Source organism: Artemia franciscana, chromosome 20 (genome assembly GCF_032884065.1).
Source record: "Artemia franciscana chromosome 20, ASM3288406v1, whole genome shotgun sequence".
Taxonomy (NCBI): domain Eukaryota; kingdom Metazoa; phylum Arthropoda; class Branchiopoda; order Anostraca; family Artemiidae; genus Artemia; species Artemia franciscana.
The window spans coordinates 36,252,290-36,279,194 of NC_088882.1; the positions used below are offsets into that span (position 1 = coordinate 36,252,290).

At 35.3% G+C, this 26,905-nt stretch overlaps 1 protein-coding gene across 1 annotated transcript; it reads left to right on the top strand.

Moving 5' to 3' along the window:
* The first annotated feature begins 357 nt into the window (after positions 1–357).
* LOC136040201 (LIM domain transcription factor LMO4.2-like) lies at positions 358–25,885 on the top strand. The gene is made up of 4 exons (XM_065724355.1): positions 358–485; positions 14,454–14,611; positions 24,015–24,236; positions 25,523–25,885. The coding sequence occupies exons 2-4, from the start codon at positions 14,472–14,474 to the stop codon at positions 25,821–25,823; spliced, it is 663 nt and encodes a 220-aa protein (XP_065580427.1). The 5' UTR covers positions 358–485; positions 14,454–14,471; the 3' UTR covers positions 25,824–25,885.
* The last annotated feature ends 1,020 nt before the right edge of the window (positions 25,886–26,905 follow it).

The following is a 26,905-nucleotide window of genomic DNA, read 5'->3' on the forward strand; positions in this document are numbered from 1 at the left end:
CCACCCTACTGATCGAAAGTTTTAGTTACGGCCAAATAGAAAATAAATAAGTTTTGTTGTATAATTTGAGCACGAGATCTCCAGAAATTTGGAAAATGACATTTTTATGAAGTGGCCTAAGCCCCCTCCCCCGGGTACATCCCTGATCCTTCGTCACTCTATTTAAAAGGGCCCATATTAAGTTCAACCTCCCGCCGTCCACAAAAACTAGTAAGGTCCCGTCTTGACTTTTATTTATTTTTTCCTTTCTTTTTTAATGCTTCTAGAACACTCCATTTTCTATTCATATTCTGCATATTTTTTATTCTTATTAGTATTTTTGTTAATCAAGCAAATGTATTTCTCCTCGTCACATATTAATTAATTATTCAAATTAGATGTCTCTCGCCTCTGCGCCTTTAGGGTGTCTTCTACAAAAAGGAGACCAGTTCGCCTAAGGGTTCCTTAGACAAGAGATCAAAAATGGATACTAAACAACTGTGAAGGTATCTTTAATTTTATTATTTTAATCTAGTTGTTTTTAATTGTTAAAACAAGGCTTTTACAAAATGAAAGGCAATATGAATAAAAGAAAACGACGGTTTGTTATAGGAATAAGGCTAAACAGACTTAGGCCTCTTTTGTTTTAATTAAAAGTTATTTATCTTAAGTTTAATCAGTTTATATTTAGCATAATTGGACTGTGTTAATTGATTTTTTTTTTAATTCGAAATTAAGGTTAGATAGGCCTAGACTATTTACGTACGGCCTTTCAGCCCTAAACGCAAAGAACTTTCAAGGATATCTTATTAAATGGAATTTGTTGGCCTATGCCTTCAGGCTCTTTATGAAAAGATGTCAGAAGTGTCTAGCCTACTGAAAAAGAAGTGGTATCTTTAACTTTATATCAATTAAGTTCAGTTTTTAATCTGTTTTAGCCTATGGGTTAGTTATAAAAATATATTTTCTCAATTAAAAAAAGCAAGAATCAGTGCACTATGGGAAAACTAGGCTACACAATAATTTTATTGGTTTTAATTGGCTAAAGAAAGAATATTAATTGTATAAGTAGGCTAGGTAAAATTCAAGATGATGGTCTTTTCGGTAAATTCTAGTTAATTGACTTCTTGCTATCTCAGAAAGGCTTTAGGTTAGGAAAATGAAACTTTCAGGGATGATTCTACAGACTAAAGTATGTCCCGGGAATGTATTTTGAAGCAACTACTTCCACTCCTTCTCCCTCTAGAGGGCCCTGACCTTTGATGATCTTAAAAAGTATTTGTGTTATAAAAGTGAAACAAGGTTTTAAAGATATGCAAATATATTTCCTAATTTTTGAAAAAAAAAACATTGATATGGCTTAAAATTCTACTCAAATAACAGGAATTGCATTTTCAGAACTAAAGGCAGGGAAAAAGAAACTAGTAACTGAGAATTAAGGTAAAATGTTGTTTTGTCAAAATTCCAATAGGTATAGACCTGTAATGTAGGCAAATTTCAGGGCCCTCTAAAGGGAGAGGGAGTGGAGGTGGGTACTTTAAAATACCTTTACTTTAATAGTTTTTACTTTACTTTAATTTACTTACGGGACATACTTTAGCCTGTAGACCCATCCCTGAAAGTTTCATTTTCCTAACCTAAACCCTTTCCGAGGTAGCAGGAAGAGGTAGCGAGGTAGCATCAATTAACTAGAATTTTACCGTCTTTTTGCTTGACTATCTTGGAAAGCAGTTGAATTTGGCCTAGGAGAACAAAATTATCAGAATCGAGTTCAGAGCTTGATTTTTTTTTTTTCAAACTTTTATCACTACTCTTTCCCTATTTGCAAGGCTTGAAAATTTGCATAGCCTAGAAGATAGGTCTTTTAACTGTCTTAATTTAAAATAAAAAATTCGTTTTTTGCTTAATTTGGTCCAAGTGTACTTTATATTATTTTTGGTGAGGAATTTTTAGAGGGCCCTGAAATTTGCCTACATGACAGGTCTATCTATACCTATTGAAATTTTGACAAAACAACATTTTACCTTAATTTTCAGTTACTAGTTGCTTTTTCTCTGCCTTTAGTTCTGAAAATGTAATTCCTGTTATTTGAGTAGAATTTTGAGCCATATCAATGTTTTTTTTTTCAAAATTTAGGAAATGTATTTGCATATCTTTAAAAACTTATAAAATGGAATTGAGCAAAGTTATGAATCATCTGATTCATGTATAACGAACTTTGGTAGGGCCACAGAATTCTTATCACAATAGTCAAGAACTTTAAAAATGTCCGCAAAAGCGTCAGCAACTTTCTGCCTCTCGGTTTGCCTAGTAGCAAACCTCGCCATTGACTAAATAAAAAATTTTCGCTTCGTTTACCCTATCTTGGCGAAAAAATCGCAGCTTGATGATATCGATGTCCGCATTTCCTTTTGATTTTGAACTTACGGCAAAATTTAGAACATCATTCTGTACTAGTCCATCTGACAATATCCTGGGATATACCCCAATTTCTGCTCTTTCTTGCAACCGACTTGTAAAAATTTCAGGTAGCTGAAAATATTCTAGGGGACTGTTAGAAAACAGGAAAATAAATCGAAAAATGGTTCCAATCATCTTACAGGTTATTGTCTTCTGTTCATGATAGTACCGATTTTGTTCTAAAAGCAATATCCTTTATCGAGTACCCTTGTGAAAAAGACCTAGACATTTTCTAAGATTTCTAAGTAATTAGAGGAGATAGAGCAAAATCCTTTCAAACATTTTGTAGCATCTTCAAGAAGCTATGGCCTGATATTAAAAGCGGCATCTTCCGCCAATGAATGCTTGAGTACTTTTTAAATATAAATTTTCAATTTAACATGGGATTTTCGAGTTCCATCAGTTCACTTAATCACGGCCTTAAGATTACGTTAAAATGGCTTGGCATACTTAAACTGGAATTGGATTAAATGCACAAATCTATTTATATAAAGTATAGATATGTTTCCAGAAACTAGGTCAATTGATTACAACATTTTCAATCTGTATGAAAATGTTTTCAAAGAATGGTCACACAATTAACACCAGTCACTGAAGTAACTTAAGATCCTACTGAGTTTCAAGTTCATAAAATCCAGAAAAGGTATGATTAGTTTACCACTTTCAAGACTAAATCAAGATTATCAATTGGTCTATTCAAAATGGGTTTATCTTTATTTCTGAAGGGTTATAAGCTGTTCCAAAAGTGCGTATAAAAAAGAGTGCAAATCCCTTATCTTCTAAGTAACGAACAATTCAACAATTTGGCCATTTCTACCGAATTCCGATCGAAAAGTTAATTAGGAATCAGTCCTAATTAACTTTTTATTACAGTTTCAAGTTCCTTAAATTCTGATTCGTGAGAAATATTTTTTTTTTCATTTTATTCTCCTTTAAAATTGAATACTTTGGCCCTCTTTGCGAAACGCCATGGAATTCTGTCTCGCAATGGCTTGCAATGGACGTTCACAAGTTTTTTTTAGCAAGGTAGACTCCTATACAAAAACAATTTTGGTGGCACTGGTTCAGGCGCCAAAAATGGGCCCAATTTTTTCGACTTTGATAGGCTTGTAGATTAAAGGACTTGTATACAGGGCCTGGTAGACACTGATGAAAATAAACATTTTTAAGATTGGCTGCATTGATTTTGGACACCTTTAACAGAGCCACATAATATTTTTTTTTCTCAGACTGGCTGGTATAAACCTACAGTTATGGCCGTATCCATGGGTTTTTTTCCAAGGGGGGGGGGGTACAATAAAACAGCTTAAAAACACATCAAAATTTGTTTAAATTCATTTTTATTCTCTTTTACGAACCGAACAAACATTTCTAGGGGGGAGGGTCAAAACCCCCTGGATACGGCCTTGCCTACAGGACAAGTAGACAAAGACAAGCGGATATAGGGTTAACGAAGACTAAAGCTTTAAAAAATGCTGAATTCATCCGTGACGCCCAAACAGTGTTTTCACCACTAGTGATTTATAACCAATGAAACGTAAAAAAAAGGAAAAAGAACCAATGGAAAAAGGAAAAAGGGTAAAGGAACCAATGAATCGACAGTGCAGTTTGTGAACCATTGTCGAAATCTACCTTCAAAACAGAACCGCTTAGTCGTGACTTGGAACACCATCGCTTGAAGCCGTCGTTATATTTTGACAATGCAAAACGTGGACACTATATCCAGTACACTTAAATAAGAAAAGAATATTCAATTCAATCAGATTCCTATTTTCGACACAAAATAAGCTCCTGTCAGGAGCTTATGGAGCTCCCAAGCATCCCATCGAATGAGCTCCCGCTCAAATGTCAACTAAACAACAACTACAAATAAGCTCCCAACAATTTTTTTAATTATTTTTTAGACAATTAATTTTTTGACAATTTTTTAGATATGTGATCAGCACCAATACATCAAGATAAATCTGATCTTCTGTAAAATGTAGCCACGTCGACTTTTTCTTGATATTAAATATAAAAAAAAACTTTTTTCAACCGAAAATAAGGAGCGACACTAAAACTTAAGACGAACAGAAATTACTCCGCATATGAAAGGGGCTATTCCCTCCTAAACGCCCCTCTCTTTACACTGAAGTTTGACTCTTTCTAACAACTCTACTTTTTAAAACAATAAAAAAAAATTAGGGTAAAGACCGCTAAAGTGTGATCGGATATGTCTGCATTCGGAGATAATTAGCTTAGGCACAGTGAGATAAACTATTATATAGGTATATTGTATTGATTTATTTGATCTATAGAGTTGGGATTTTGGTTAGGTTAGGCATTTCATATAACACGTTCTGGGTGGCATGCTTTCTATAATTCTCTGTAGTTTCCGTATTTGTGCTTCTAAAGTATTAAATTTTCCTCATATTTAGGAATTTCAGATTAGGATTAACCTAAATGCACTTCTTTAATTGGGTCACTATAATACATAATTACCCTACCCTAATTCTAAGCAGGGGTGAGAGAAGAATTATTGATTTAAGAAACAATCAGATTCAAATTCATTTATCCAAAAATTCATATTCATCAAAATCTTCGACTTGCCCAAATGGAGAGACAAGCTCGACTACTGGGCAAAACATATAAACAAAAATTAACAATCCTCATTGATATAGAACAAACAAAAAATGAACCACTATTTCAACAATAAAAAAAATAATAAATAAACAAACAGTATCTTTAATGAGGGTATTTCAGGTGGAGTAAGCGGAGTGAGGCCAAAATAAAATTTAAAATAAAATTTTTTACCAACCGTTCTTGCAAGCAGATTCCATTAATCGACAATATAATTAAAAAAAATTGGCTGCCTCCCCCCCTCCCCCAACATTTTGGCTTGTGAGGTCCTGAAAGAAGCTCACGTATCATCAACATAATTCCTGCCAAGGTGATGATTTTCATCCCTTCATTTCTTAGGCTATTTGCAAAAACTGTCACTTGAAATCAGTTATTTCCCGTTATGTATGTCTAGATTATATATTATCCAAAGGCCCATGTCAGGCCTGTATAGAATAAGTGTTTTTTTTTTTTTTTTTCTTAGGAAGTGCTCAGAAATTCAGAAAAATTTACGATTGTGTCAGGACACTGAGGCCCTCTGCATATGTCCCGGGCCTATATCGCCTTTTATTATAGGGTAAAGTCCTAGATGAGAGGCTTTCACCTATCTCGGAAAATAGTTGTGTTATTGTGTATATGGTTAATGAAACGTTCAGAGCAGGAGTTTAATTTGCTACGGGACAGGGTGCAACTGGCCCTCCCAGACTTCGGTCCCCCCCCCCCCAAGCTGAAATTTCGTTTCTGCAAAAATCCTGTCAAAACTAAGATAAGCCTGCATAATTCAAGCATCAACCGAAACGGATAAGTTTCAGTATATATTTACTGTTATAGTACTTATATAGTACTGTTTATAGTACTTTTATAGTACTGTTATAGTACTTTACTGTTAAAGAATCTTTATAGTGCTATATAGTACTTTCATGGGGCCAAATGGCTCATTTTTCTGTTTCTACTGTCACATTCACTTGATTTGGGAATTTGGCTCCAATTTTTCCCCCTGCCAGGACTTTGACGAAATTACACCACTGTTTCAGAGATGGTTTCAGCAGAGCCATTCAAATGGGTGGGGGACAAGCGGGTCGGCTGTCCCGGGCACAGGAGCTAGGGGTGGGGTGGACGCCACGGCTGGGGGATTTCCCATTTTGATCTCATTTATCAATTTTATTCAGCTTTTTTATAAGCTTATATTTGAGTTGGGAGGGGGAGGGGCTGTAATTAATTTGCTACCAACTCTAGGAGTAGCTCTGGGTTTCAAAGACTAAATTATACACTTAGAAAATCTTCTGAAGTGTCCACCTTCAGTGATGGATACATAGTTGTTTTTTTTTGGGGGGGGGGGGGTACATAAATAAAATTTACCCTCCTATTTTAGTGTTTTTCACCCTCTCCATCCGTACCATTAGCATAAATTTTGACCTTCTGGAGGCATGTGCTACTAAAGTCACCCCCTGACTCTGCCCCTGTCTACCTCTACCCCTTCAAAGAGAATTGACATTTGATGACAGTGAAAAACTTTGTGGCATATATTTAGAATACATGGATCTACAACAAAAATAATACACAAAGTGTCTTGAGTCTCATGACTTTGTTAAACCCTGATTGTTAGGTCTAAAGTAAAAAAAAAAAAAATCGAAAAAAGGTAAAATTCTAGTTAATTGACTTCTTGCTATCTCGGAAAGGGTTTAGGTTAAGAAAATGAAACTTTCAGGGATGGGTCTACAGGCTAAAGTATGTCCCGGGAAGGTATTTTGAAGTACCTACCTCCACTCTTTCTCTCTCTCTAGAGGGCCCTGACCTTTGATGACCTTTAAAAATATGTGTGTTATAAAAGTCCCTACAATTCTTGGCGAGGCACCAACACGAAAGGTAAACGATTTATGCCTAGAATTCAAGTGTATATAGCTAAAGCACAAGGCCGATGCTGTCCGTCAACGAGTAGAACCAGAGGCCTTGCTAATCCAGTAGCTGTCAATCCCCAGCTTTCTTATACCGTTGTTCTCAAAATGCAAAAATCTCTCGATAACCCCGATGCTCTTATCAGATTTTGGACAGCGTTTGTCTCGATTGGAAATAAGTGAGCTAAGAAAGTTGATTCAGGACTGGAATCTGCTGAGTAAACTGTTGAGAAAATGAAAGCTAGTAAGCCTGAGATTGCTGCCATGCCTGAAGAGAAACGGTTTATTGCCGTCCTGAAACAGGTTCCACCTAACATGACTCATACTGGTATAGCAACCCTTGATCCAAGTGCATCATGGGTAGTAGAAATCGGTAACTTTGAGCTCTCCAAATGGCTTAAGCTATATTTTGGGACGAGGAAAGATCTTGAAGATCTTCTTGCGGTATCATCTCGGGTCGACTATGAGAAGCTGCTTGCGGAAGAGTACAGAATTCTCCCAAGTTTTTCATGCCATGGAGCTGGTCACATAGTAGCCGACTGCGGACTGACGCCTATTTGCGGTCGTTTTGGTACTTCTGACCACATCTCCACGAATGATAATAGGTGCATTAAAGGTATGTTGTGGATCTGGATATGTGCAAAAAGAAAGATCACAAATGCTGAAGTATAAGTTGTCTGGCAAACGAGGCGATAAACAGTGCTAAACCCCCAATCAAAATAATTCTAAAACGTGCCCTCTCAAGGTGTGATGAAGAAATGAACCAGGGATCCTCCATCTCTTACGCGATTGTCTCATAGAATCAAAATGGAAATTTGCTAAATTGGTCTGTGTTTTTAAAGGATATTTTGTCTAAATGTGACATAATGTCTATTCAGGAGCACTTTTCAACTACTTTGAGCCCGAGACTTTTGCATTATTTTGTTTATTTTCATAATTTGATTATTGATTAGTTGCGAACCAAATTTACAGTTCAGGCCGACCAGTTCGGTTTTTAGACTAATTTGATTATTGATTAGTTGCGAACCAAATGTACAGTTCAGGCCGACCAGTTCGGTTTTTAGTCTTGCCTTGGGTGTGATCATGCTCTTTCTGCTTTAGTTGATGCAGAAAAACACGGTGAAAATATTGCTTTGTCAACCCATTATGTAAGACGCGCATTTGCTTCACTTCTCCACGAGGAGACTATATTTGATTTGGATTTGGCCGGTGTTTAGCCCTGCATCCTAGCCCCTCTAGCTAACGTATATGAAAATCTGAAAGCGGAACTTAGGCTCCCTCTACTACTAATGAGTGTACTAGACTCATGTACTAGATATGATTTTGCTGTTTCCTTGTAAAGAAGGGAGTAAGACAAGGTGCTATTTCGTCACCGATAGCATTTCATAACAGTATTGTAAGGCCACAGTCAGAGTCATTTATGAGTTATATTCTGCGTTGTATTGATTTGTCTTTGATTGGTTATGCGGATAGTGTAATGAACCTGAGCCGGTCTCTGCGTGGGCTAGAAGCTAATTTTATCAAGTCAAACAGTTCGTTGTAACAAACTGTAAGTAAAGAGAGACCCGGCTCAATAGTGGCCGAAATTCTAATAAACGGAATTTTGATACCAATAGATACATCAAAACAACTGGATTTGTATGCTGATTTTAGATATATAAGTCGGAAAATGGGGGAAACACCTCCTAAGAGTCACAGAATCTTAATGAAAATCACACCGTCAGATTCAGCATATCAGAGAACCCTACTGTAGAAGTTTCAAGCTCCTATCCGCAAAAAATGTGGAATTTTGAATTTTTTTTTTACCAGAAGAAAGATCACGGATGGGTTTATTTTTTTGTTGTTTTTTCCAGTGGTAATCATATTGACCCAGTGGTTCTGGAATGTTGCGAGAGGGCTCATTTGAACGGAAATTAAAAGTTCTAATGCCCCCTTTAAGTGACCAAAAAATTGGAGGGCAGCTATGCCCCCTTGAACGCTCCTTTTTTTTTAAACTCACCGGATCCAAATTTTGAGATAGCCACTTTTGTTCAGCATTGTCAAAAAATCTGGTAACTATGTCTTTGAGGACGACTTAATTCCCGCAATTCCCTAGGGAAGGGCTACAAGCTATGAACTTTGGCCATTGTTGCATATAGTATAGTATTGTTTACATATTACATATAGTACACCCCCCGAAAGTCATAGAATTTTAATGAAAATCAATCACTCCATTAGATTCAGTTTATCAGAGAACCTTATTGAAGAGGTTTCAAGTTCTTATCTGCAAAAATGTGGAATTTTGTATTTTCTGCCAAAAGAAAGATCACGGATGCGTGTTTATTTGTTTGTTTGTTGTTTTTCTCCAGGGGTGATCGTATCGACCCAGTGGTTCTAGAACATTCCAGCATAGCCGCATAGTCCAGCATAGTCGAAAAATCTAATAACTATGTCTTTGAGGACGACTTAATCCCCCATAGTCCCCAGGGAAGGGCTGCAAGTTATGAACTCCGTCCATTGTTTGTATAGATTGTTGGTTATTGTAAGCATGCAGACGTTTTCTGGAGGATTTTTTCTGGTGAAGGGTCGGGGGAGGTTGTTAAGTGGGAAGATCTTTCCAGGGAAGATCTTTCCAGGGAGGATTTTTTCATGGGGGAAGGAAATTTCCCTGATTTCCCAGCATTATTTAAAAAATGATAATAAATTAAATTAAAAAAGCAATTTTTCAACTGGAAGTAAGGAGCACCATTAAAACTTAAAATGAACAGAAATTATTAAGTATATGAGGAGAAGAATTGGAAAATTCGAACTTTTGCGTAAAGAGCGAGGTAGTTAGATAGTCAACCACCATAGTTAGTGCAATTTCCAACCTTCTTGAGATTTAGGTGTCCCTTAAACCACTCCTTGGTCTACCCCTGATTAGGAGTACACCAGAAGGTTTTTCCCGTCTAAAGTACCTTTAAAGGGCGTTTTTTCTTTCAAATTTAATTTAAATAACAGAAACAGTAGCTCTAGTAGCAGTAGTAGGTGTAGTAGCAGTAGCAGTAGGTGGTAGCAGTAGTAGTAGTAGCAACATTAGTAGTAGGTTTTGTGTGCGCACACCTTTTTTTTAATTTATAATTCCCCAAAAGCTCCAACTTAATACCCTTAGCCATTCCTGAGATACGCCCTTTTGACTTCCTGCAAGCACCTAGTGTGTTTTGATTTAGTTCAATACTCTTCTCGGCATTCTTTGAAAGCTGCACCCGAACGCCCTTGGCGTTTTTGGACACCAAGGGTCAAACATGTCCCCGTTTCCTGATACCAAATACTTCGTGTAAACAATGGGTAAAAAAACATGACTTACAGCTCTTGCCCTGAGGAATGAGGAGAAGGGGGGTTGACATTCTCAGAGAGAGATACGTGGCTTTTCAACTATGTTGAACAAAATAACTATCTCAAAATTTTGTGTGGATGTCTTTGGGGAAATAAGATGCGTGGAAGGGGAGCTGATTGCCCTCCAATCCCTTTGACTCTTAAAAAAGGCACTAGATCCTTAAACTTGCAATTGAATGTTTTTCCTTCCGATATTTTGGAATATAGGTATACTCACAAAATCTTTTTTTCTTCACTATTTTTATTTGTACTACTTTCTCTTTTGCTGCTAAATTTTGCTTATGGGAGGAGTTTTGACGGAATTTTCTGCAGGGGTGGGAGAATTGTTCGTTGGGGCAAATTTTCTGGCATGAATTAGCCGGATACCATTTTTGCCATGTCGAACTGTGAAAATAAGCAAAAAAACTAGTTAATTAAATTGAACAACCTTTTTTGTTGGTAAAAATTCAAACATTAGCAAGATTTTGATTCCAAAGAGAAACACACATTCAAAGGAAAGCTGCACTCTGTGAAGCTGTTTGGCTTCGCAGTTGATAGCTCTGATGTTTTTAGCTGTTTTTCTCTGATTTTTTGTTAGCGTTTCGTTTCACAAAATTAAGCGCCCGTTGCTACCAAAACTGCATAAGTGCATATAGAGATATTTTTCAAGTCAAGTGAGAATGACAGTGAAAACTTGAAAATGAGCCATATAGTACCATAAAGGTAAAGATATACTGAAGAAAAGTGATCCGTTTCTGTGGATGCTTGAATTACGCAGACTTATCCTAGCTTTGACAAGATTTTGATGGAACTAAGTTTCAGCTGGGGAAGGGGACGAGGTCAGTGAGGGGAAGCTGCCCCCCTTTTCCATAGAAAATTACGCCCTTCAATTTTCAATTTGTTATAGCCATTTCTATTTTCGCTTTCATCCTCATATGGAGCAAGCCCTTCCTTCAGATTCCACTTGCGGCTCCTTCTCGAATTGCGCACGGCTTTGACCCCGCACCGCACGGTTGGTGGCGCCCGAGGGTGGACCTTACACCAGGTAGGAGGGCAGTCGGTTCGCCTAGTGGAATAGAGTTGGGACGGTCTCTATGCTGATGAACGTGCGGCATGAGTCTTAAGTTTAAGTAGTCCAAGTGAGAAGTTAACAAAGAACGTATGATTCTTCTTAACTAAATAAAAAAATAGTTTTTTTTCAACTGAAAGCAAGGAGGAACATGAAGACTTGAAACGAACAGAACCTATTCTGTATATAACGGGGCTACCCCTTCTTAAACCCGTGCTCTATATGAGTTTGAAAACTTCAGTATGTCAAAACCCTTCTTCCAAAAGTATGTGTGTATTTAGTCGAACATGAACTGTCCCGCATGTTACACTGTCTTCTTTCAATAAGGGAGTACATATGAAGTTCATTTTCTCGAGGCTATAACTAACCTCATCTTCAGATTAAACAGTTGGAACGTCTTCTCTCTTAAGTATGTACCGTTAATGATCACACAAATTGGAAAAAGAAAGAAAACTAGGAGCTATCTAAAATTCAACTATAGGGAGCCGACAGGGAGCTATATCTGCTAATAGAGAGTTTGCATAAGATATATAAAGTAAACTATGCCATAAGATATGGATTTACTTAATTGATATGGAACAAATAGTAACAGACTAAACCAATCAATACTCATGAACGTATTACCCAGAAAGTGTGTATTACCTAATTTACCATTTTGGATGATTTACTCTAACCGAATCATAGTTAACATAACATAAGAAATTTACGTGGATGGACCTAGAGAGAATTGTAGTGGAAATTACATAAAAATACATAGTTATCAGTGCTTTAATGGCTATGTACATAGTCTATACCCTCCCGGTAAGTCAAGATTCTGGGTATGGCTTAATGTTTATTTTTGTAGCTCTTTCCTTTTTTTTTTTAAGACGGATGTTCTTCGCATCCCTGACATTTACATAATTAATTCTTTAATTAAGTTTCATGTTGTAGCTCTTTTAATTACCCTATAAAAGACGCTAATTAAGCTAATAAAGAATTTTAACTAGTTTAAGGGGCTAGAGACTAAACATCAATTTCTTCTCTTATGAAGTGAGAAATTTATAATTAGCTAGAAATAAGGAGTAACTTAAGTTCTTAGAAGATTCAGAAGAGTTGAAACAATTTTAGTAAAGTACAAGGTCATACATAGGGAGGGGGATTTTACTGAGCTCAGTAATTTGTGATTTTGAAGTAATTTGTGAACTTGCGTAGTTTTGTGGATGTTTTTTCCCCAAATAGCAAGGTTCTTTAGCTGTATCAGAGGCGTCAATTGGAGAGGACATTTGCCCCCAGATTTTTACTCTCTTCGGGGTTTAGTAAAATACTTTTGTGGTGAGTACTTTTATTTAGAAATTTCTTTTGTTACCTTTATTTTAAATAGGTGAAAGAATTTCTCTCCTTGATTTTAAAAAATTCATTCCCTCCCTAAATTTTTTTGAATTGACTCCACTGTGTAACATACAACCTAGTCATATAGTTATGGAAATTTTTAGAGATAAAGAATTCACTAATGTTTAAAATTGTATTTCCTTACAAGAACAGTGACTGAATATCGTTGAAAAGTAGGTAGCCTTGAGAAGTGAGGTCTGTTGTGCAAATTGTAGCCTATTTGATGACACAGCGTAGTACTGGACTGTTCTTTTGGAATCTTTTTAGGGGGTATTTTGAATCAAAAAACAAACATTTATCGTGTTTAGCTTGCAAGTGTAGCCTAAGGCAAGGCAAAAAAAGTCGACAAAATTAATATTTAAACATTAAAATGATTAATTTTTTGTTAGTTTAAACGATTCAATTCAAAGGATTAAATTACATAAATTTAATATTAATTTGAAAATTAAATGAAAAACAAACATTAATTTAAACGATTAAAAACTGAACAAGGGCGTTAAAGAACGGATGATATTCTTATATATCTATTCTATTTTTTTATATATCTTTTTTATATCATCTATAAAAAATTTATTGGAATTTCTGGATATGCAATGCTGCATCTATTAATCCATCTTTGGTTGCGTACCCAGAGCGGTTGCAGCCAGGGTCAGTGGGCATACAACCCAATTTTTATTTTTGCAGAGAATTATTGAAAGATATTTACCTCAAAATTGTATATGGGGAAACGTAACGTGTCTCGTGATGGCTCGCGCAATGTCTTGGCTTCCGAATTCGGTGGCATATTCTAATGGTGTATGGCGTTGTACATAGACAAGCCTCGGCTTGTCTTTTCTCATAATGAAAGGCATATCGCCGAACTTTTGTTTCTTTTAATTGTTCAGGTGGTAGGACATAAACTTCTTTTTCTGATGTTCTACAATTTGTTCCGATCATTTGAGCCTTCCGTTGTAGAGTTAATACAACATATACAACATGTACAATTAGAAAATCTTTCATATAAATGTTTAAACCGAAAATACCTTGACCAGGGCCGTATCCAGGATATGTTGGTTACAAAAGAATTTCGGAGAACACATTTAAAAGGTGTTTTAATGCGTTTTCATTACATTTATACGAGTCGAACAAACATTTGGGGGGGGAGGTTCAAACCCCCTAACTCCTCCCCTGAATACGACCTTGAGCTTGAACATAAGCTTGATACCTTAAAAGAAGGAAAAATGCTAAGGGTTTCACAATATTGAGTATAAAGGGGAAATAGTTGCTCTTGTTGTCTCAACCCTGTTTAGATCCATGATACGGTAAATGGTGTTATAAAAGTCACTACTTGACTTTTTTCTCCTAGTCATCAGTGGTTATGACTAAATTTTGAAGCAACTGCATGTAGGTTGCCTCATTCTAATACCTCATGGGTTATTTGAAGGGCTTGAAGGTCTATTTTCGCTACAATAAATATATCACTTCAATGGCAAACTTAATTTTTAGCTTTGGTTTTTTGTTAGCTGATTTCTTGGTGACTTTGTTTCATTGTTGTTGATACCTTGGCCAATACCCCTCACTCAATCCTTTCTGATCCAAAATACCGCACATTATTTTTTATACTACTACTACTAGCAGTTCATCCCTGAACCAAGGCACCTGAGGTCAAAGTGCTGCAAACGGCCCTATTTTGAGGACATGTCCTTATTTTATCAATTACTATATTTATTATATACTAAAAGTCTCTTTTCTAACTAGTCTGTATTTTATAGACAGCGTCGTTCATGTAAATGATGATGAACCCTGCAGCACACCAAATGGGGCATTTTCAGCCATTTTCAGAAATTCAGCAAATCAGTCCAGGCTCCCCAGGAGAACAAATGGCTTTCAGAGGCACTCCCGATTCGACTATGTTGCCAATGGAATACAGGTAAGATATGTGTGGTTATAATTCATCTTTTTTCATTTTTTTACATCTGTGTCCAGGATTTCAAAAGTATTGCATGTAAAACATTATTTTGGGGATGTGGCCAAGATGCTCGCAGAAATTATTCCGTGGGGTAGCAGGTGGAAAAAAGTATTTGTTTTTTATTGCCAGAGAACTGATAATTGTTTTTTCAGAATTTTGAAAATCTGGTAATTCTCAAGAATTATTCGAATTGAGGCCCCTATAGCGTACAGTTCAAAAGTAACTACATCATAGCAATTGAATGTTTTTTCTATCATTTCTCGGGATCATTTATGTCAAAAATCAGTAAACTGACTAGTGATTCTTTGTTGCTGTTGTTATTTGTTGTCGTCATTGCTGTTTGTTGTTGCTATGTGTTTTTATAATGAAAAAAAGAAGTCACCAATACAGCAGCATAAACACAAATAAACATACATAATAATAAAAAAAGACAGAAAGAGAAAAGAAAGACTGTTTTCCTACTTTAGCAGTTAACATAGATTAATACTTGAATGAAGTCTTAGCAATACTCATCCATACAATCACATAGGTCAAACAGCATAGCCATACACAATCAACCATAAAGAATAATCCATGGACAGGCAGTCGTGTCGTAAGTAAGTGCAAGTCGTCATTTACCAAATATTAAAAACAATAAAAAAGACAAATAATTCAGAGGCGACAACCCAACACAAAAGCTCTTCAGGAGAATATACACTTGCCTATAGCGTATCGGCACTTTCAATTCCCTACCCAGGGAAGTGGTGTGCCTACCATAAACTCCCTATGGTATCCCCGTGCTTGGTATCACCCTCAGAATATATGCCTAGGAAAAAACAAATAATCCCCAGATTAGATTAAGGAAAAGCAAAGTTATAGTACACCCAGCTTGACATTTCACCCTTCTAGAATACTTACTTTTATGCGCTTGACATTTTTTTTTATTATTGTCATAATTTTGTTGTTACTATTACACATATACAAACATATATATATATATATATATATATATATATATATATATATATATATATATATACTAGCTGTTGGGGTGGGCGCTTCGCGCCCCCCCCCCCCAATCCCCCCCGCGCGCGTAAGTCGTTACGCGCCATATTAGTTGCGCGCTATTGTAGTTGTGTCCCTGTGTCCCACCTGTGAATATAGATATATATATATATATATATATATATATATATATATATATATATATATATATATATATATATATATATATATATATATATATATATATATATATATATATACTACGTAAAACTTGCGAATATACAACATTCTTGGCTGTTCCATTGTCTGTGCATATAAATAGATTGTCAGGTTTACCAACTCTTGAACATGCAACATATAATTGTCCATGGGAAAAACAATCTGTATTCAGATCTATACCTCATTTTTCTAATGATTGCCATTGAGCTTTGTTGATGGTAATTGCTAATCGAACATTCCCTGTGTCCCCGTCGTCATTTATATATCCCCCTGAGCCTCCCGGCGTCCCCGTTGTTGTTTTTTCCCTGTGTCCCGGTCGTCATTTGTGTCCCGGTGTCCCAGTCTGTAATTTCTCTTTGAGTGTCGCGGTCGTCATTTATATTCCCTGTGTCCCGGTCGTCATTTGTGTTCCGGTGTCCCGGTCTGTAATTTCTCTTTGAGTGTCCTGGTCGTCATTTATATTCCCTGTGTACCGGTCATTTGTGTCCCGGTGCTTTGTTGATGGTGATTGCTAATCGAACATTCCTTGTGTCCCGGTCGCTTTCTCTTTGAGTGTCCCGATCGTCATTTATATTCCCTATGTCTCGGTGTCCCGGTCGTCATTTGTGTCCCGATGTCCCGGTCTGTAATTTCGTCAGTCGACAAACATGACGTCACCCGACAGACCCACACACACACAGACAACTTATTTATATATATATATATATATATATATATATATATATATATATATATATATATATATATATTTATATATATGTATATATTTGAGTGGATGGTAATTTCGAAAATGGATCTGTAGTCTGAATGAGCGTCCACTTCTTTCCTGGTAATAATTTAGCTTCTGTGACTGTGAATCTTAAAACACTAGTTATTCTGGCACGATGGGCATTATAGCAGGTATACCCAAACCCTTATTATTACAGTAATTTTCCTGAGAGAGATGGGAGGGCCATATATCCACTGCTAAATAGTGCAAATGTTCTTCTTGCAACTTATTTAAATAATAATTTCACCTAACTACCGCCAAGACTACCATTCTGGCAAATTTCATCGTGCAGCAAAAGCAGATTAAACCATATTATATTGGGCTTAAAAAAGGTCACATACTGAGGTGGAAATTCAATTCATACTGCCGTGTGAAATAATTTAGATAGGTAGAAATCTCAATTTCTCTCAATAAAAATAAACTATTTATCAATATTGTAAAGGCTATAATTAAATTTTCCATTTAATGTATCGTTAAATTTATAATTAAATTATAATTTAATTAAATTTATAATTTAATTGATTTAATTTATAATTTAATTTTCAATTTAACATATAATTAATTTATAGTTTAATTAATTTAATTTATAATTTAGTTTTCAATTTAATATATAATTAAATTTATAATTTAATTAAGGAGAAAAGCTTAGCCTATATGAAAAAAATAATTGAACTGTTGGTGGTCAGCCGAAAAGGACAATCTTCGGCAATCTGTCATCCGCATAACCTGGCCTATCATCTCGACCTTTCTCTCAGTATATTCCCTAGAAAGTGGGATTAAACCACATTCTCGTATAGTCTACTGTTTAAATTACAGTCAGATAGTCGAGTACCCAAAATAATGTGTAGTCAATTTCTCTGGAAGCCATCTAACAAATCTTCCTCCATTTTACGGAGTGCCCATGCTTCGGAACTATAGTTGACCCCTGCGATCACTGTAGTTTCCAATATTCTAATCTTGGTTTGCAGACTTCTCTTCATATTCTTCCAAACTTTTCTCCAACTTTGAAAATCACGCTGGGCCTTGGCTATTCTACTTTTAACATCTTCACTGCTCCCACCGTCTTTACGAACAATTCCACTAAGGTAAGTGAAGCTGTCCACTTGATCAATCTTTTTTTTTTACCCAACGTAACCTTTTTTCATCTTCACTTGTTCCTAACCTTAGTGCCTTATCCTTCTTAACATTAATTTCCAAACCTATTTTAGAACCCTGAACTAAAGACAAATTTTTTATTGTAAGAAGATCGTGGACGGAAAAATGTTTAATTGTAAAATGACTGAAGAACCTACAATGGCAACAGCCGAGGAAGCTGCTCAAAGAGTCAATGCCAAAAAACTTGCGGCTGATAGAGAAAGTAAGAAAAGAAAGCGTGCCGAGGAATCACAAGAACAGCAAGAAAACAGGCTATCTATATATACAAAAATAAGTTGTTTGTGTGTTATGTCTGTCTGTCTGTCTGTCCGCATATGACGTCTGAATTATTTCATCATATACCAATTCAAAAACGAATGTATTCAAGCCAAAAAAAAACAAAAAAAAACTAAAAAAAGGTAAAAACTACAAAAAAACTAAAAAAAAACAAACTAAAAACTAATAAAAAAAAATAAAAAAGCTAAAAAAACTAAAAAAGAAAAAAAATAAAAAAAGGAAAAAACTGAAAAATAAAGGAGAAAAACAAAACTAATACCGGGACACAGGGAATATAAATGACCACTGGGACACAACTACAACAGGGACGCCGGGGGGCACAGGGGGATATGTAAATGACGACGGGGACACATGGAATGTTCGATTAGCAATCACCACCAACAAAGCTCAAGGGCAATCATTAGAATCATGAGGTATAACTAAAAAAAACTAAAAAAGGTAAAAAACTAAAAAAAAAAAGACCAATTCAAAAACGAATGTATATACAGACCGGGACATCGGGACACAAATGACGACCGGGAAACCGGGATACAGGGAATATAAATGACGACCGGGACACTCAAAGAGAAATTACAGACTGGGACACTGGGACACAAATGACGACCGGGACACAGGGAATATAAATGACGACCGGGACACAGGGACACAACTACAACGGGGGGGGCACAGGGGGATATATAAATGACGACGGCGACACAGGGAATGTTCGATTAGCAATCACCCTCAACAAAGCTCAAGGGCAATCATTAGAATCATGAGGTATAGATCTGAATACAGATTGTTTTTCCCATGGACAATTATATGTTGCATGTTCAAGAGTCGGTAAACCTGACAATCTATTTATATGCACAGACAATGGGACAGCCAAGAATGTTGTATATTCGCAAGTTTTACGTAGTTAAATATATATATATATATATATATATATATATATATATATATATATATATATATATATATATATATATATATATATATATATATATATATATATATATATATATATATATATATATATATATATATATATATATATATATATATATATATATATATATATATATATATATATATATATATATATATATATATATATATATATATATATATATATATATATATATATATATATATATATATATATATATATATACATATATATATATATACATATATATATATATATATATATATATATATATATATATATATATATATATATATATATATATATATATATATATATATATATATATATATAATATATATATATATAAATATATATATATATATATATATATATATATATATATATATATATATATATATATATATATATATATATATATATATATATATATATCAGGTGGGACACAGGGACACAACTACAATGGCGCGTAACGACTTACGCGCGCGGGGAGACTTGGGGGGCGCGATATATATATATATATATATATATATATATATATATATATATATATATATATATATATATATATATATATATATATATATATATATATATATATCAATATTCACAGGTGGGACATAGGGACACAACTACAATGGCGCGTAAGAGAAATTACAAAAAAAATCGTGCCTAGGAATCACAAGAGCAACGTGAAAACAGGCTTGCGGCTCGAAGAGAAATTACCAAAAGAAAGCGTGCCGAGGAATCACAAGAGCAGCGTGAAAACAGACTTGTGGCTCAAAGAGAAATTATCAAAAGAAAGCATCCGAGGAATCGCAAGAGCAACGTGAAAACAGGCTTGCGGCTCAAAGAGAAATTACCGAAATAAATCATGCCGAGGAATCAGAAGAACAACGTGAAAACAGGCTTGCGGCTCAAAGAGATAATGCCAAAAGAAAGCGTGCCGAGGAATCAGGTACAGTCCAGTCGATGATTATAGCTTGAGTAGATGTGTTGCGCCTCAGGAAAAGTTAAACTTCCTCAACTGGCTGCACCACCAGAGCCACTGAAGACTTTGCTTACTGGAACTACGTCAGAATCTAACCGTTTTAAGCGTAGGTCGTCATTTGTGTCCCGGTCTGTAATTTCTCTTTGAGTGTCCCGGTCGTCATTTATATTCCCTGTGTCCCGGTCGCCATTTGTGTCCCGGTCGTCCATGGGAAAAACAATCCGTATTCAGATCTATACCTCATTATTCTTATGATTGCCCATGAGCTTTGTTGAAGGTGATTGCTAATCGAACATTCCCTGTGTCCCCGTCGTCATTTATAAATCCCCCCTGTGTCCCCGGCGTCCCCATTGTAGTTGTGTCCCTGTGTCCCGGTCGTCATTTATATTCCCTGTGTCCCGGTCGTAATTTGTGTCCCGGTGTCCCAGTCTGTAATTTCTCTTTGAGTGTCCCGGTCGCCAATTCCCTGTGTCCCGGTCGTCATTTGTGTCCCGGTGTCCCGGTCTGTAATTTCTCTTTCAGTGTCCCGGTCGTCATTTATATTCCCTGTGTCCCGGTTGTCCACGAGAAAAACAATCCGTATTCAGATCTATGCCTCATTATTCTACTGATTGCCCTTGAGCTTTGTTGATGGTGATTGCTAATCGAACATTCCCTGTGTCCCGATCGTCATTTACATATCCCCTGGCGTCCCCGTTGTAGTTGTGTCCCTGTGTCCTGGTCATCATTTATATTCCCTGTGTCCCGGTTGTTATTTGTGTCCCGGTGTCCCAGTCTGTAATTTCTCTTTGAGTGTCCCGGTCGTCATTTATGTTCCCTGTGTCCCGGTCGTCATTTGTGACGTCAGTCAACACACAAACATGACGTCAGTCAACACACACACACAAACAAACAACTTATTTTTATATGTATAGATTTCAAAATTGAAAATTTTCATATGTATCAGTAGAATGATCGTGCTTCTGATCACATGGAATTGAAACACGAGTCGAAGCTTGACTTCACTTGGAGGAAAAAAAAAACAAGTACTTAAATAAATAATAAAATAACGTTATTTAACTGTGATTAATTAAATAACATTTTCACCCTGGCAAATTTTACCGTGCAACAAAAGTAGGTTTTAACCGTGTTATATTTGCCTAAATGATAATGCGCCATATGTCACATACTGAGATGGAAATTTAATTCGTACTGCCGTGGAAAATCATTTAGATTTGTAGAAATGTCAACTTTTCTCAATGAAAATAAACTATTTATCAATATTGAAAGGCTATCATTGAAGTGTGTCAAGCTAAAAAAGCTTGGTATGTATGGAAAAATAATCGAACTGTAGGTGAAATAAAATCAATGTGTTTCAGGCCACTTTTATCCGTGGGGAATTCAGCCACCACAATCTTTTGTAAATTATAGCTATAATTTTTAGTTTATGTCTAGTGTGAATTGTACCATTTTTTAAATCTTTCCCCTACTCTGTATTTAAAACCTACCATTTTGTTGTGTTCTAAACGAAATAAAATTTATCAATTTGACGATTTTTTGTCTATCTCAAAATTGCTGTTGCACTTTGTAACATTTTTGTATTATTTTAACTTTTATATTGTTTCAGTTTTAATGTTTTTATTTAATGTCATTTATACTTCATTACATTCAAATTTATTCATGGATAAGTACGACAGTATCAGTAATCATTAAAATATTTGAAAATATAATAGTGTTTATACGTAATCTATATATATAAAAACTAGCTGTTGGGGTGGCGCTTCGCGCCACCCCAACACCAAGTTGGTGGGTGCGCTTCGCGCCCCCCAGCCTCCCCGCGCGGGTTAGTCGTTACGCGCCATTGTAGTTGTGTCCCTGTGTCCCACCTGTGAATATATATATATATATATATATATATATATATATATATATATATATATATATATATATATATATATATATATATATATATATATATATATATATATTAAATACGTAAAACTTGCGAATATACAACATTCTTGGCTGTCCCATTGTCTGTGCATATAAATAGATTGTCAGGTTTACCGACTCTTGAACATGCAACATATAATTGTCCATGGGAAAAACAATCTGTATTCAGATCTATACCTCATTATTCTAATGATTGCCCTTGAGCTTTGTTGATGGTGATTGCTAATCGAACATTCCCTGTGTTCCCGTCGTCATTTATATATCCCCCTGTGCCCCCCGGCGTCCCCGTTGTTGTTGTTTCCCTGTGTCCCGGTCATCATTTGTGTTCCGGTGTCCCGGTCTGTAATTTCTCTTTGAGTGTCATGGTCGTCATTTATATTCCCTGTGTCCCGGTCGACATTTGTGTCCCGGTGCTTTGTTGATGGTGATTGCTAATCGAACATTCCTTGTGTCCAGGTCGCTTTCTCTTTGAGTGTCCCGGTCGTCATTTAAATTCCCTATGTCCCGGTCGTCATTTGTGTCCCGATGTCCCGGTCTGTAATTTCGTCAGTCGACAAACATGACGTCACTCGACAGACACACAGACAACTTATTTTTATATATATAGATGTCCCGGTCGTCATTTGTGTCCCGGTGCTTTGTTGATGGTGATTGCTAATCGAACATTCCTTGTGTCCCGGTCGCTTTCTCTTTGAGTGTACCGGTCGTCATTTATATTCCCTATGTCCCGGTGTCCCGGTCGTCATTTCTGTCCCGATGTCCCGGTCTGTAATTTCGTCAGTCGACACGCATACATGACGTCACTCGACAGACACACATACAACTTATTTTTTATATATAGATATTTTTATATACATAGATAAGTTGTTTGTTCGTGTGTTTGTCCGCCTATGACGTCATTATAAGTATATAAGGCTTTATATATGACGTCATTATAAGTATATAAGGTGGCGATTCAAAGAGAAACTTCAGTATAAATCCTACAATGGCAGAAGAAACAGCCGAGGAAGCTGCTCAAAGAGTTAATTCAAAGAGAAATTTTAGTATAAATCCTACAATGGCAGAAGAAACAGCCGAGGAAGCTGCTCAAAGAGTTGATGCCAAAAGGATTGCGGCTAATAGAGAAATTAAGAAACATAAGCGTGCCAAGGAATCACAAGAACAACGTGAAAACAGGGGGGGGTGTATAAATGACGACGGGGACACAAGGAATATTCGATTAGCAGTCACCATCAACAAAGCTCAAGGGCAATCATTAGAAAAATGCGGTATAGATCTGAATGCGGATTATTTTTCCCATGGACAATTATATGTTGCATGTTCAAGAGTCGGTAAACCTGACAATCTATTTATATACAGAGACAATGGGACAGCGAAGAATGTTGTATATTCGCAAGTTTTACGTAGTTAAAAACACACACACATATATATATATATATATATATATATATATATATATATATATATATATATATATATATATATATATATATATATATATATATATATATATATATATATATATATATATATATATATATATATATATATATATATATATATATATATATATATATATATATATATATATATATATATATATATATATATATATATGTATATATATATTCACAGGTGGGACACAGGGACACAACTACAATGGCGCGTAATTAATGTGGCGCGTAACGACTTACGCGCGCGGGGGGGATTGGGGGGGACACAAAGCGCCCCCACCAACTAGGTATTGGTGTGGCACGAAGCGCCACACCAACAGCTAGTAAATAATAAAAATAATAAATATACATATACTCATACAATATGTATACTCGTATAGTAAATGTTTTAAAAATAATCAAAGTTTATCATTAGAATGATTTTAGTTCTAATCATATGTGAATTGAAACATAAGTTGAAGTTTAACCTAACTTGGATAAAAAACAAAAAAAAACAACATATAAACATTTATCTTTAAATGATAAATTAAATGAGAGTTCTGCTCTGCGTTTCTTTGGTTTATCGTACTCTTGTTTTTGTAGTTACTTTGACGATTTTTTTCTATTTGTTACAATTCCAAATGTTTAATTTACTTATTGTTATGTATGTTTTTTAGGAATTCTGGAAAAGTAATTATAAACCAGAGCATGGTAGATGGCACTCGTATTTGTGCTGGATGTGGCAATAAAATTCTGGAACGTTTTCTTCTACACGCCTTAGACAGGTTTTGGCATCATTGCTGCCTCACTTGTTCCTGCTGTTCTGCGCGGCTATTTGAATTAGCAACATCTTGTTTTACGCGGGGTGGAATGATATTGTGCAAAAATGACTATTTAAGGTAAATCTTTTAACAATTTAAAATTTTTAAAATAATATTATTTTAAATTTCCATAAATCCTTTCTAAAACGAGTTTAACAACATTTTGCATAGTCAACCGCATAAGCAAGCCTCAACCAGCTAGGTTATTTTTCCACCCGGCGATTCGTGCATTAAAATGAAATCCCACAGTGAATATTTTTTTTTCTACTGTTCGTTTAATGGTCTTGGTTTGATGGACCTTTCAGTGTTTCAGACATATAGTTAGTTGACTCTTTTTTTCATTTTTAAAGCATTTTTTTCAGTACCTCCCCTTTCTATCTACTCCAGTTATGAATCAGTTATATAAAAACACATGCTTTGTAGTGTTGTAAATTGTAGAATTGGGTATTTTACGTATTTACGTAATTACATATTATGGGTATTTTACCGTAATTTTACGGACGTCCGTAAAAGTGGTAGTTTTATCTGTTGTACTATTTTACCCATATTTTACATATGTCACGGCGCCCTGTAGTTCTCGTCGCGCAAAACTGCCCAAAGGCTGGGAGAAACGGTTTTGGATCTAATGTTACTGTTTGGATTTTTACTGGATACAGAGTAGGGCTAAGATAAGCGATATTTTTTCTATCATATTTGTAAATATTTTTGTATATTTTGTAAGTCTTGAAAATCTTTTGTAAATTAGCACCCTACTGCCATATAACTAGCCTAACTTAACCGAGTTTATCAGTATTTCTCTATTAATGTTTTTGTGAGTAATTGTTAGATGGCCCTCGCGTATCGATTATTTGAAAACGAAAAATGATGTCGATCCATGTTTATTTTTAGAGTTAAAAAAAAAAAAAAACCTATACAACAGTCAAAGAAGTGAAGATAAAGGTTCTCTCCCTCCAAAATAGGTTAACTATGATTATCCTGCATATTATAAAGTAAGAATTGTTTTCTTAGCATGTTTCCTTATGTATAGCTGGAACTATAGGCTTATACAAAACTTTTAATCCCAGGGGATTTTTCTAATTTTGATTAACTGCTGTGAACAAGGTTGATAGACCTGAGTTTTAAATTGGGTTTTTATAATAGAATTACAAATGTGATTACGATAGAATTTCTGCACATCTTCATATAATAGTTTTATGAAGCTATGATTTCTTGGGCACAGTTTGGTCTTTTTTCGTATCATTTCTTCCAGTACTTTGCATTCTTTTGAAGGCCCAAATCTTATGTATTCCTTTTTGGGTTTGTTTTAACTTTTAGCTTTTAGTGCATTGTTCAACTCCCAATTTAGCCTTTTCTTCGTATTTCAGACTTTTTGGTGTATCCGGCGCTTGCAGTGCTTGTGGTCAGAATATTCCACCATCGGAATTTGTCATGCGGGCGGCAACCCTGTCACCAGATCAACATCAACACCATCTAGATTATGTTTATCATGTTAAGTGCTTCTCTTGTACAAAGTGCCAAAATAGACTTGTGCCTGGTGATCGCTATGCTCTGATTGGTGGAAGTTTAGTTTGTGAACAAGATTGTCAAAAACTGCTAAAAAATAATTCACTACCAACCTCAGTAAGAAGGGGTAAGGTCGGGAGGCCTCGTAGGGCGAAAGAATGATTTTGTCAATTGGCCAATTTTGTGATCTTGAATTTTTTGAAAATTAAACGACTTTTTTTGCAGTTTTTTCTTTCACAAACATATCAACTTTTTTTTATTTTTTTACACTCAGAACTACCTAAAGAAGGGACGTAAGGGTCAGAGTTACCATCTTGAAAAAATGCCTTGAACTGCAAGCCATTATTATAAAACAAGAGTCCAAATTTAATACCTATGAGTTGAAGTCAACATTGTGCCTTAGAAGTTTTTTTTCTGGAATTTAACTTTTTTACTTATGTCTCTTTTTTTGGGCTCTTCGATTTTATTTGTGAGCAAATTGACGTTATTTGACCTGTAATGTGCTTTTATGCTTGTAATATCTGTTTGTCAATCAAGTAGTATGTTATCTTATGAAAGATGTTAAAAAGAAAAAAATTTGTATATATAGACCCAAATTGAACTGCCTAAATTCTGTAAAATTTTTAAGCGAACTTTAGAATATATTGAGGTGCCGTACAAATTCTCATGAATTTCCATGGTTTAATGCTGTTCTGATGAAAATCAACGAAGAACAACTGGCAGTAAGTTTTATTTGGTGGCGGGTCATTTAGTATTTTGTTTGTAGTTAGGCCACTTAAGAAAATCTCAACTTTATTTAAATACAACTTTATTTTTACAGTATTTGCTTTGAATAGCCAAGAAGGGTGCACAAAATAGTGAGTCGTGTTACTTATAACTTCGTAGGTTGTTCTGGAAAGCAAAATTCATCATCATTTTAATACAAAAATAATAATACAGGTCCGAATATTCTTGCTTCAAAAATTAAAGGCTTTATCAATGGAAAAAAAGCTTAGAAAACGAGGCTAAGAAAACAAAGAAAAACACAAATAACAGTATAGAAAAAGAAAGTGAAAGGGGAGCTCACATTTAAACAAAGTCTGATGTGGTAAAGCATGAACAATAAAGCAAAAAGACTTCTTGCCTTGCGAACTTTCAATGATAACCTGATGTGGGTAGACACAGGGGCAAGGAAGCCAGGCTTTATTAATAGCAATTTTAAACTAGGCTTCATATTTAAATTCTATTAGAAAAATGGACATGTC